Source organism: Morone saxatilis, unplaced genomic scaffold (assembly GCF_004916995.1).
Source record: "Morone saxatilis isolate NCDOM2014 unplaced genomic scaffold, NCSU_SB_2.0 Contig8, whole genome shotgun sequence".
NCBI classification, from domain to species: domain Eukaryota; kingdom Metazoa; phylum Chordata; class Actinopteri; family Moronidae; genus Morone; species Morone saxatilis.
Window position 1 is genome coordinate 12,017,314 of NW_023340257.1, and position 13,028 is coordinate 12,030,341.

Consider the following 13,028-nt stretch of genomic DNA (forward strand, 5'->3'; position numbering starts at 1 on the left):
TATTCTAGTCAAAATATGATGATGATGAGTAAAATCTTTTGCTCGCCAGGAAGATGATCTCCTGATGATGTCTACCCAAAATGCAGTTGGCTGACTTATTTTTATAAATGCACTCTAAAGAATTGGATTGATAATCCCTGCGCTCAAAAATACTTTTAATCCAGACATGCTCATCTGCTGATCAGAGGGAAAAACCACACAAGGTCATTTATTTTATATCTTTTGAGTGAAAATATAAAACAAGCCCGCAGTCAATCAAGGGGGTCTCTCTCGTCTCTTGATCCTTAAACCCTGGTTCAGAGCCAGATACACATAATCACGGGGCTGTTTTAGCATCTGTAGGCAGATTGGTGACGTACTGATGAGGGATTTTTTCAGAAAGGAAGTACAGTAGGAGTATAACAAAAACATTTAATTTATGGCTTTATCAGTCTGACTGGCGGTGTTGTGTGATAGAGAAGCCTCACCCCCTGCCCTCCCCCCTGAGCCTTTGTTTGATTTGATACAGAACACAGAACTATCTTGTCTTAAAACCCACTAACAGTATTTTTGTAAGTTCGTCTAAAGCTGCCTATTTGAATGTTGCTTTTTATAAGCGAGTTAAGAGCATGTGTGTATTTTAATATGCGGTTGTTTCCTCAGCCAATAGGGTAAAATGACAGATTTTAAGTAGTCAGTGTAGGATATATAGTGCAGAGGAGATGGAGTTGCATTATGAAAAATTATGATCTGTATTATATTGATTAGAAGTAAGAGAGGAGTTTTTGTATGTATTTATTTGGCTTCAGGATTTATGGAAAAGTGGAATAATGTATTAAGCAGGTCTGTGTGTGTCTTTAGGGCATTTTAGGGCACAGTGTTGTGTATTTAAGGTTTGTGAAATATAGTTAAACAAACTCATTCCATGTTTCTGTTTATAAGAGAATTAAACCAAACTGAGCTGTGATATTATACCCTTTCACACAGAGGTATCCTTGAAGGGGCATGTGGGGGATTTCTTTCAGACAACATGGTTTTATGCTGTGTGCTTTTTATATTCTTCATAGACCATCTTGTTTGGATTACTGCTGTGGACACAAATACAAAGGAAATCCCCATTAATACCCCTGCTTTAAATTCTGATGAGATTCTATTTTCAGTAGAGTGTTTGACAGTAGAGCGTTAGAGATATCAGTAAGGAGATGAATGTTGCCTAGAAGTGATGTTTACATTATTACCAATCACTTGAGATAATCAAGATTATCATGTGTTTTTACTGACTTCAGTTGTTGTGACGTTTTACAAGCTTGTAAGCAAACCAACAAGTTTCGGGTTCTTCAGGAACTCTGAGGTGGATGATCTGAACAGAAAAACTAATTTCACTTATCCTTGACAAAAAAGCAGCTCATCTGCATATAAATGAAGGCACTGTATTGTGTTTCAATCTGTTTACAACCCAGATTTATCAAAACCCTAATTCAACTGAGCTCGTTGGAGCGGCTAGTTTGGGTTTCATTTTGATAAAAAGAAAATGATGATGGGTTACCATAAACATAATTAAAGGGAAGTGAAATGAGCTGAATTCCCTATAATGAGTGTGCAGAATGTAATATTTTATTTTATTTCATTTATACATATTTATTCACTCCAGGCAGAAAATGACTATTACGGGGATGAACATTTATGATAAATGTATACTAGTTATTTATTTAAAAAATAACAGCAAAGTCAGGCTTAAATTGCAGCATATCCCCAGACTCAGTGGTGTTTTATCACGCCGTTGTTAACAGAACCTCCTCCACTCAGTGCCAACTTTCTCTCGTCTTTTTATTTAAAGTGCTACTGCTTTTTTTTAGCCCGGGCGGATAAACACTACAGAAATTGATTAAACTGGAATTATATCTACATGAGCTTCTGTGGTGAAAAATTCAAATAATATATTTTTTTCATATGCCAACATTTTGTAAATGTGATAAAGAAGGCTTAAATTAATCATTTTCTAAGGGAAGCCTTGTAGTGTTTATCCACCCTCAGGGACATTTGATAGTCAGTTACTTTTAATGAACATGTATTTTAAAGCTTTGTTGTTTTTGTTTTTGCTTTTTTTCCCCTTCTGATGTTCATAACTGTAGAATGTAATTTGACGATTTATATTGGTGTGATAATGGAAGATGGTTTTATATTTGGATATTTGATTCTCTATTTAATATTTTCACTCAGCTTTGTGAAATGTGTAATGTGAGAATATATGGCTCTAGCTGTTTGGAAAATACAGTATGTTTCTAAGTGGCTTTTTAGTGGTGGGGGGAGGGGGTGATGACAGGTGAGGTGGGGGAGGGGGTGTAGACGTATCCTTCAGGCAGATTTTTATGTTCAATTACTGTTTTTTTTTGCGCACAAATTAGCTTTAGACTTGCCTCAGGCATTACACAGTGAGATAAAACAGTTTACTCCCACAAAAGGTTTGATATCTAAATGAATTGCTTTGGGATCCACATTGTTTGCCGCTGACCGGCCTCGTTCACAGGATTTTTGGAGGCTCCCAACAGACTTGGCAGTAAGAACAAGAGCGGTTTTGGACAAACAGAGTTCTTCTCATCTCCACATTAATGAATCTCTATCGCCTCACTCCAAATTGGTCCACGGTGATGCCTGTCAAGGCACCTTTCTGGGCGGCTGATCTGTGGCCATTGGGAACAGTAAAGAGAAGGAGAGTGGGCATTGTTAACAGGATACTTTACTGTCCTTTTAATATAATTATAGTGTTTGTGTTTGTCACAGTAGTGGCAAGAGCCTTTAGAGGACCCTCACGTATACATCCATCTATGTGGATGTATTTTATCTAGCTTTTTCTGTTGTTTTGGAGCAATAAAAACACATTTGCACTGTATGATTAAAGTAATAGCCAATAAATCCACTCATTTAACTTTTATGAAATTGGATACACCTATAATATGTTCATATGTTGTAGGTGATCAGAGGGGATGATCAAGGTCAGGAAATTGGAAAATCTGCTTATACTTGGAGTTGGACCCTGAAAGCATCAAATAGAAAATGCAAAAAGTTTAATTCAAAACAATATTTTTGTTGTCCTGTGCATCCCATTTGGCAATACCACTTTGCTTTGATTCCTCTGTCTTCACATTTCATCCTTGAGAAGTGTATATCCATTAATGGGAGCTGAGAAAAACTGCAAGCCTCCAGAATCCTGTGCAAAAGGAAAAACAGTGAGCACTCGGAGTTAGACGAGTATAAGGCAGCTCTAGCTCGCTGCACGTCCACTTTACCAGGAAGTTAACTGTGTGGTTTTGTAACTGTTGGGTAGGGGAAAACATTAAATCTTTTGTTGAGCACTTCTCCTCTCTTCCCCAGAAATTCTGTGCTACCGCAGCACTTAACAGGTGCACTTTTTTTAAAAGTCACCACAGTTTGACTCACTGCAGTCAAATGCCCACCCACTGAGCACCAAGACAGAGCTAGAGTAGCCTTCTTAAAATGGAACAAAAACTCACAGGGCATTCATTAACTCTGACTTACAGCTCTTCATGATGACATGGTTCTCTTCGTGTATTTTCTTACTGGGATGTAACCACTGACGCATGTTGATGGATGTAACTAACAATTCTGGGACCCTCCAGTCCGTGTGAGCAGCATGCAGCGGTGCTGCGGAGTCAGACAGGAGATGGGATATGTTGTGGGGAAACAAACAAAGAAAGGGTTTTGCTTTTTAATTTATTAATTTATTTTGCCATTGATAAATCATTGTGTAAGTGTACTACAAAGTACCTTTGAGTCATTATTGGAATCATTATTAAAAAAACTATGATTACCTCCTTGTCTTTTCCATCTGTATTATATAATAAGATAACTAGGTTACTGTGTACTAACATGCAGTATACAGAACATGCAGTCAACCCATCTTTGACCATGCACACCAGGGTTTCGATCCTCTATACACATCATAACTAAAACAATGAGTTCTTGTAAGTGAGCTTTCAGTTTTTGAATTTGGAAAGATGAAAGCACTGGTATCAGATCAGTACTTTGTACATGACACCACGCCCATGGGATCCATATTGTATTTCCCCACAGCATCATTCAATTACATATAAATAAATGATCATTGTGGAAAAACGTTAGAAAATAATTTAGACTGGAGAGACACCTCAACATTTCAATTTTCCTTTCCAGTATCATCCAGTATTTGGACAAACTTCCAGTTTTATCGCCCACAATAAATGAGCTTAGCAGTCTGAGTCTCTGGCCTGCATGTTGAACCCAGTCAGTAGAAGCTGCTAGACAGCACCTTGACAGCTCCTGTGATATTTGCTTCCTCCTCCATTTCCTTCAGTGCCACAGTGACACGGCTGCCATAATGACTGAGTGACACACGCTATGAATCAGCCCCAGAAACATTTCACTCATTTAACTGAAGGCATACAGGTTAAGACAATGAAATTACCCTGCCATGTTTCATCCTCTCTCCCCATCTCCTCCTGGCCCACCAATTCACCCAATTTTGTTTCCCTCTGCCTCTCCTCTACACCCTCCTTTTCTTTCTTTTTCTCCATCTCGCAATAAAGAAAATGCTCTCTCCAAAATGAAATATCTAAATTGTTGAAAATGACCCTCTAGTGAAGAGAATGGAAAGGATGAAAGGGAAACAAGCAAACAGGAATACAAAAAATAAAAGACTAGCAGGTAGAAATTGGTTTGTTGTTACAATGGAGGCAATTTGGGCAGTGATACAGCAAACGTACATGTAATCTTCACAAACACTTCAGTTCTTTGTCATTCATTGATGATTAAAAATATATATATATCTCCTGTAACTGGATCAATATTTACTGTGGTTGTCTCCTTTGGGATGCTCATATGTGAGTGTACGTGTTTGTCTCTGAAGAAACATGTATTGATTTCATGCTCACAGATAACCGTAGTAATCTCTGCATCTCAGGTTTAAATAGTGTTTAATTGTTGTGGGACAATCTGTATGAATGTGATAAGCAGAATCACTAATAAGTCATAATAAATCATAATCACAAACAAAAAATCAATAATTAATCTCTCAAGTAAAGATGCATCTTTTTTATACCAAACTTGTTCCCAGTTTATACTCTTTGACTGAAAAATCATATACAGGTTAAGTAATAAGGTTGTAAAATTTGCTTTACAGTGACTAATCAATAAATATTAATGTAATGTATCAATGTATTAATGTATTAATTATTAAATAAATATTGATGCTAAAGTTAAAACTGAAGAAGAGCTCAGGAAAGTAGAAGAAATTAACTGGTTAGAAACAAAGAATTTCTTGTTATGGAAAGTTTTTTACAACATTACAAAAATAGTATAAGATAAAATTTCAATTTGTAATTCAAATAATAATTCTGATACAAGTTTTTTGTTTTGAGGTCTCTGTTGGCAGCAGGGACTAAAGCAGTCACTCAGTTTGCCTGTCCCGTATTCGATTCTGTTTTAACTGAAGAGAAACTTTTCCTAAATTAATAGTTTGCCACTTCTGGAATTACACTTATTCGCCCTCTCGCAGAGAGTTAAATGAGAGGAGTGGTACCGCTCTTATGGCTGTTCACCAAATATGAAGCTATAGCCAGCAGCCGGTTAGCTTAGCTTAGCATAAAGACTGGATGCAGAAGGAAACAGCGAGCCTGGCTCAGTCCGAAGGTAACAAAATACGCCCACCAAGTTCACTAAAGACAACATGTTGTGGTGTTATGGAGGGTGATGTGTGAACCTAGTTCTTCAGTATCTGAAGGCTCTGCTGGCTGCTCGGCAACCTTGCGGTGTTAACAAGAGTCTTTGATTACAGATATAATGTGTTAAATAGTGAGCTTCAGAGGTGCTAGCAGGCAACTAGACGTTTCTTTCTATTTCCAGTATTTATGCTAAGCTAAGCTAACTGGCTGGTGTTAATCTTTTCATCTAACTCTCGGCAACAACTGAGTGGATTTCCACGTCCAGCTATTCCTTTAACTGCAATCAGTGATTTGCCACATGGTCAAACACTTACGTCAACATAGAAAATAATATGATCGAAATGCCTCAGCTGGCATGTTTCCAGTGAATGACTAAAAGGAACATGAAGATCCAGATACCCCAATTTGATCTCTTATACCTTAAAATGCAGCCTTTCTGAGATTGATAGAAATTACGTTACAAAAGCCCCTAATTTTCTCCACTACACCCCCATGTACTCAGCTGTGAACTGTGTTTGGTCCTAAAAGAAAGATGGTGAGAGTGCATTGGACTTTTTTCGCAAATGAATAATTGTGCTTAGAAGTAAGACTATGTTTTTGCATGGCAGTAAAAAAATAGAATAATACATACATTATACAGTAATCCTGTATTACCTGTGTGTCCCACATCATACATTTACTGTAATCAATGTTGAGTGCTGTTTGTTCCCTGGTAATGGTATGTTGGCTCTATATATAAAGTCTGTGTGGGCAAGAGGTGTCAGCATGTGGTTAAGAGTGAATGTCAGATTGTGTGTGTGTGGACACATTACATACATACATTTGCTGCATGTATATAGTATGCATGTGTGGGCATTGACATATGTACAAGGAAGGTGAAAACATTTCTTTCCACAGTGTGTGTAGGTGTATGCATATGGCTGAGGTAACTGACCGTGAAGCCACTCCAGAGGACTTAATTTAAATGTGAAGGATGTAACATTAACACCAGAAGGCTGGAGTGGCCAACCCCACTCTGTGATGGAGTGGCTCCACCCACACCTCCAGTTTAATGAAATGCAGCTCTTGCATTCTTTAACAAAAAGCAGTGAAAAAGGCACTGATGTCGGTACTGCTGACAGGTGTCGTTACACAGTTGACTGTGGAAATCATCATAAAGCTGCCATCAAGTGGAACTAAACACCATTGTGGCAGTGACTCATTACTAGTAATAATATTACAGTTACCCCCCTAAGAAATGATTAGTTACAACATTACTTTTGTTGGCACCCCAAAATTGATGAAACACGTATTCAGTGGCTGAAAATATTCCTTATTACCTTTCCCTAATATTACTTTGAATTTAACAAACAAAACTTAATTTCAATCGTCAAAAGTCAGAATTTTGGGAAGAAGGGACACAATAACCAATTTTGTGGTTTGTAGCAAAAAAGTACTAGTAGTGTAACTAATTACTGTTGGCTGGGAGTAATAAGTAAAGTAATAATATTACTTTTGAAAAGAGTGATGTGTAATAATTTGATTGTTTTGAGTTACTAGCCCATCACTGATTAACACACTGACTGAAAGTGTTTTCTAGATGACACATAAGCGACATCAAGATCTGAATGGCTTTCAAACAGCATGTTAATATATAAATTAAAGACAGTTTAGTCACAAATGTTCATCAGGTATTTAGCAGCTTCAGACATAACTCAGCTGGTGTGAACTGAGAACCGGTGAACGGTTTCATTAATTCCTTTTATTATTTCACTTTATTATTTAATTTCAGCAATTCATTCAGAGTTAGCATTTGCATAACTGTAATGTTAACCTCTGCTGCAGTTCAAGGAAGAGAAACTGTGCGGGGAATACAAAGAAGGGAAATATAGATAGAGGCATTCTTATTATGCTCATACACATACTGTACACCTGTACACACATTAAGTCCCTTTTCAAGCAAAAATACCAAAAATATTCTGTGACTCCAACTTCTCAAATGTCCGGATCTGGTTCTTTTCTCTTGGTTATATCACTGTAAATGTACATTGATTGGGCTCAGCCAAACTGTGATGGGGGGTTTTTTATTTGTTTTTTTTATTTTTTTAAAAACATTTTTATGACATTTTATAGACCAAATGGAAAATCAGTTTAAGAGGAAGGTATACAGGTTCACAGACAGTCACATAATGTCTCTTAGTGAAGCACATCCCGAGCTTGAGTGTGTGTGTGTGTGTGTGTGTGTTGGGGAAACAGGCACAAAAAATTTAACAACACAAGTCGGAAGTATGGAGAGCAACAGCAAGGGGACGACAGACTGAGAGCAGAGGAACCAAAAAGGCACGACAGAAGAGGGGAAAGTGTGATGGAGAGAGAGAGGAAACCAAGCAAGCAGGGAACAAATCTGTGGGTGCCAATATAGCAGAACTGAAAGTCACTTGAGTTTTAATTTCCTGCCAGTGGAAGCGAGAACAATATCAAGATTGAAACACGAGTTTCAATGAGTCACTCTCAGAGGGAGCTCAGTGGGCTCAGGCTGTTAACATTCATAACACCATCCCTCCGTCTCTGTCTCCCTGCTCCCCACTCCTCTATTTTGCATTACACACACACACACATTCACGTAAATGCAATAACATACACATTTGCCCACACTAATGCACACACACTTCCATACAAACACATTGTAATGGCACTAATGAGAGTGCATGACTAATACCTCTTCAGTCCCTTCTTCAGATGAGTGCTTATTATGGTCTGTCAAGGAGATGAGTCAGTCTATGTCATGGTTACTATGGTGATCAAAGCCTCCAGCACTTCCCTTAAGTGCCCACTGGCTAAAATAAGCTCTTTAACCCCTTTAACTACAGACCGATCAGGATACAATGACACATGGACACACGCACACACACACACACACACACACACACACACACATACAGGCAAGCTGACTCTCTGACATGCCTCAGGAGGCAAGTGAAAAGAGAATTTCCCCACAGGGATTATTAGAATACCACATTATAAACAAAAGGAAAAGGAAAAGTACCAATAATTGAGCAGCACACCCAAAGGAACAACAGGAGATCCATTAAATCCAATTGTCCTCTTACATGAACTATTGGAAAAGGTTAGTTTTGGGGCTCGATGTGTTCAAACCTCCAAGATCAACCTCAGATCACCTTTGTGAGCCTCTCTATGTGTACGGCAATTTGCTGCAGCTCCACTCGCCACCAGCTCCTGATGTGATGTCATTTGGTCCTTCCGGCTCATCACACACAACATCACAGACTCTGTTAATGTTTCAACCAAATTACTAATACAGATCTCTTTTTTTTAAACATATTTTTATTGGTTTCAGAACACAAAGCTCACAGCTTTACAAACCTGTCATGTAATGTCAGACCCCCACTCCCCCAACCCTACAAGAGTGAAACATACATAACATACAGCAGTAATATATGACTGTAAAAATATGATCATAAACCCCTCCAAAAAACAGTATCAACAGTGATTGTATCTCATCCTCTGACTCTCAGAGCTAGAGATGGTAAAAGATGATCTAAGAAGTATAAGATAATCTTTTATGTGGCACTAGGCCTAGTTTGCTTCCACTCTGAGGGGTTTTGGCTTTTCAACAGAATGTGTTTAAGCTCTGAGGGTAAATAATCTAGGACAGAGCACCCGAAATACAGATCTTTTTAACCAAACAATTATTAGACTTTGCAAACCCTGCTGGAGCTGAGAGGGGAGGCATGGGCTGGAAGCTGCCACCCCTAAAATGTGCCTTGCCACCTCAGTTTGGTGTCAAATGCTATAAAATTTAACACATTAATTTGAATTCATTTTAAGAATAACAGGTTAAAAAAAGAGGAATTAACACATAGGCCTATAATTTATGACCAATTTTCAATGTGATAGACTTAAAGGTCCATAGTGTAACATTTAGGAGGATCTATTGGCAGAAATGGAACATAATATTCATAGTCCGGTTTAATTAACGTCTAATCATCTGATTATAGTTATTGAGCCTTTTTTATCTACATAAAGAGTGGGTCCTCTTCTCAGAGTCTGCCCTCTTGAACTGCTGTTCCTACAGGAGCCTATAACATACAATTATAATTGTATTGTATTGTAATTATAAAATGTAACCAATCAGCCTGTGTGCTGTGAACACTGCCTACAGTATAACCAAAACAACTAAAATAAAACCCAGGTTCTAAAAACACATTACATAGGCTACTCTTAAGGGGTGGATGTTAAAGACTGCATACCAGTCTAACTGGGCTTAATATTCCAGCAATACTTGTATTTTATTTAAAAAACCTTTTTAACCATTTACAAATGCATTTTATGTATACTTTTTCTGGCAATCAATCAGAAATATATTAAAGCAAACATAATTTGTAACAAAAAACAAAACAATAAATAAACACCAGTTTTAAAGTATAAAGTTTTTAAATATAACATACAACCCCCACTGAACTTATTTTACTGCGCATGCTCCCAGCTGTCCGGTCACATGACAAGGAAACCGAAACCAAAGAACCAACAACAGACAAAGAACCGTAACCAGTGGAGACAGAGAGTTAGCTGCGGGGCGCTTCCTTGTTCGCTCAAATCTCACTTGACAGAGGAGACGTGTAACAGTGTAAAATCACGTTAAGGCACTTACAGCGAGGCTAGAGCTGGTTTATATGTTATTGAATTAGTACACACGAGCTAATACTCTCGTATTAGTACTAATATCTAAAAACCTGTTTGCGTAGATCTGCTTTAACTGCCGCCAACGTTAGCTAGCTGGCTACACTGGTAGCTTATCGTGCGCATGCGCGTTTATTATCTTGAACCGCAGTTGAAATGCGGATCTTTGTAAAAAGTTTCAGTTTGCATAAATAGCGGAGAGAAGACAGGGGGCAACAGAAGGGTCAAAGTGAGACAGGTGGCGTGTAAAAACACACAGGGTCGAACTTCTTTGGCTTTTCTCCGAAGACGCACATCTGGCTGCGTAACGTCAGTTGTTGAGAGGTGTGTGTATATGTGTGTGTGCAGGTAAGCTAGCTGTGTGTGAAGATGAGGCTGAGCGGCGTGCTAGTGTGCGTCTTCCTGCTTTGGGTTGAGGGGTCGTGGGGTGACACACCGGCCAACTGCACCTATGAGGACCTGGTGGGGACCTGGGTGTTCCAGGTGTCCAAAGGAGGACGCGACAAGACCATCAACTGCTCCGCTGAAGGTAAACCCACCCCCAACACCTCGGTATAAAGAGCTCCCACCACGGGACCGATCAGATGAGATGACAATGTAGTTTCGCAATTTGGAAATCATGTGACATGTTTGTGCCTGTTGAGTCCAGACAGAGACGATCAGTTGATCCACTGATCACTTCCTCTTTGTGTTCTTCTGGTTTGAATGGGGAAAGAGAGAATCATCTTTCTTGAATTTCTTGATTAGAATTTGTGTATTATATTATTGTTACTGACAGGGTCCTGCTTTAGTGCTGCCCACTGTGTGTGTGTGTGTGTGTGTTTTTAAGGGTCTACAGATCCTACATGACCATTACAAATAAATTCATATGGGGCTGCATAATTCATTTAAATATTATCGAAATCGCATGCAGATTGCAAGGGCTGTAATGTTTCGATAAAAGTAAAATGTGAGACAGAACAGCATTATAATGAAGTACTGTAGTGCTGCAGGTGCCCTGGTCTACAAAACTTCTGATCCAGATTTAAGAAGGCCCGTTTGTTTGGTACAGACACCCAATTTCATATCATTGTGATTTAAAATATATATATATATATATATATATATAAAATTTTGTACAAATTCAATTTGTGATGCAAAAATAAGTAATAAGTGTGAATCATAATCACGATATCTGTCAAAATAATTGCAATGTGATGTTTGTACCATATCGTGGATCCTTTAAGTAATGGGACATTTTTCAATACTCGCACACAGTGCCAATAATGTTATATGAACTTATTATTATCCTGTTTTTGTTGTGGACTGATGATTGGAAATGACACTAAAAGTGGACGGTAGTTGAGTTACTGTATGTTGTTGCTCCACAGCGACGGGTGAGAGCACAGTGACTGTGACCTTGGAGAAACTGTCTGTAGCTACAGACGAGCTGGGGCACACCGGGTTCTTCACCATCATCTACAACCAGGGCTTCGAAGTGGTCATTAATGGCTACAAATGGTTCGGCTTCTTCAAGGTAAAAGATCTTTTCAGTATTTTTTCTTCTTGGCTAGTTAACAAGAACAAGTAACATTATAACTCAGCTTGTGTTCTGCACTGTTCAAGTTCCCTAAGTTAGTCCAGCTGATCACAAACTTTATTTATAGTCATTCTAAGTACTTATCGAAAATGACGTGGAAAGGAAGTTTCACTGTGGGTTAACAATTTAGTTTTACCATCACTCAATTTCCTCTCCCTTCCTCTGGCCAGATGGTATCTGGAAAATATGCATATCATCATTACACCAAGGCCAGGCTGAAATGTGATGGAAATATGCACTATTCGAGGTTAATCTTTCAGTCATGTGTTATTTCTCGTCACTCACATGACACTGAGTTGAGGGAAGTGTCATAGCCCGCCTGTCTTCAAAACCACATTATGATTTATCTACGTCTAGTTCAACTTCCCCATTCTGTAGCTGATTTAGGTCTACGTGGTGACATGAGAAGAACTGGGAGAAGATTTTGTTTGTCAAGTTTATAACTCCGTGATGGGCTGAATAATGTAGTTTACATTAATCTGAATAATCTGAGGTTAATTCAGTTGCATTTTTATTTGTATGAGTTGCATATTGGATGCCAGTCCTTAATCTGATTGTCTCACTGTGCTTTCAGTACTCTGAAGATGGCTCTGTTGTGACCAGCTACTGTGACCAGACCCTGCCAGGGTGGGTCCATGATGTCCTGGGAAACAACTGGGCCTGTTTTGTAGGGAAGAAAGTGAAACCAGTACTACCACGAAAAGATTACAAACCACTCTTCAGCAGCAGCAGCAGGTACGCAAATTATGATCTTGGCACATCCCCCAAAAATCCAAAGTAGAGAAACACAAGCTAACGAGCAACACTTCAGTGGCCTCTGGCTCATGGGGAAAATCTGTTTCAACAGAGTCTCAGTGCTGGCAGTATTGATGATCCCTGCTTTGTCTCTCCCCCGATGCGTTTGCCTCAATCATCATTAGGAACCCTAGAATCTGACATTAAAGTCAATTAGTGCTGAACATGCAACACAAACATTTAATTAAGAAATTAATGTCAACTTCTTGACAACATAAAGCTGCTTCCTGGTCTTTTTGATTCTAGTTGGATTTAAACCAGTGTGTAACATTTAGGAG

At 38.6% G+C, this 13,028-nt stretch overlaps 1 protein-coding gene across 1 annotated transcript in view; it reads left to right on the forward strand.

Annotated features, from left to right (window-relative positions):
- Positions 1-10,550: 10,550 nt before the first annotated feature.
- The window catches only part of ctsc (cathepsin C), an 8,012-nt gene continuing 5,534 nt past the window's right edge, over positions 10,551-13,028 (forward strand). Inside the window, exons 1-3 of the mRNA XM_035680178.1 lie at positions 10,551-10,905; positions 11,747-11,892; positions 12,530-12,690. Coding sequence (XP_035536071.1) covers positions 10,746-10,905; positions 11,747-11,892; positions 12,530-12,690 — 467 coding nt within the window. The 5' untranslated portion in view covers positions 10,551-10,745. The remainder of the gene's footprint in view (positions 10,906-11,746; positions 11,893-12,529; positions 12,691-13,028) is intronic.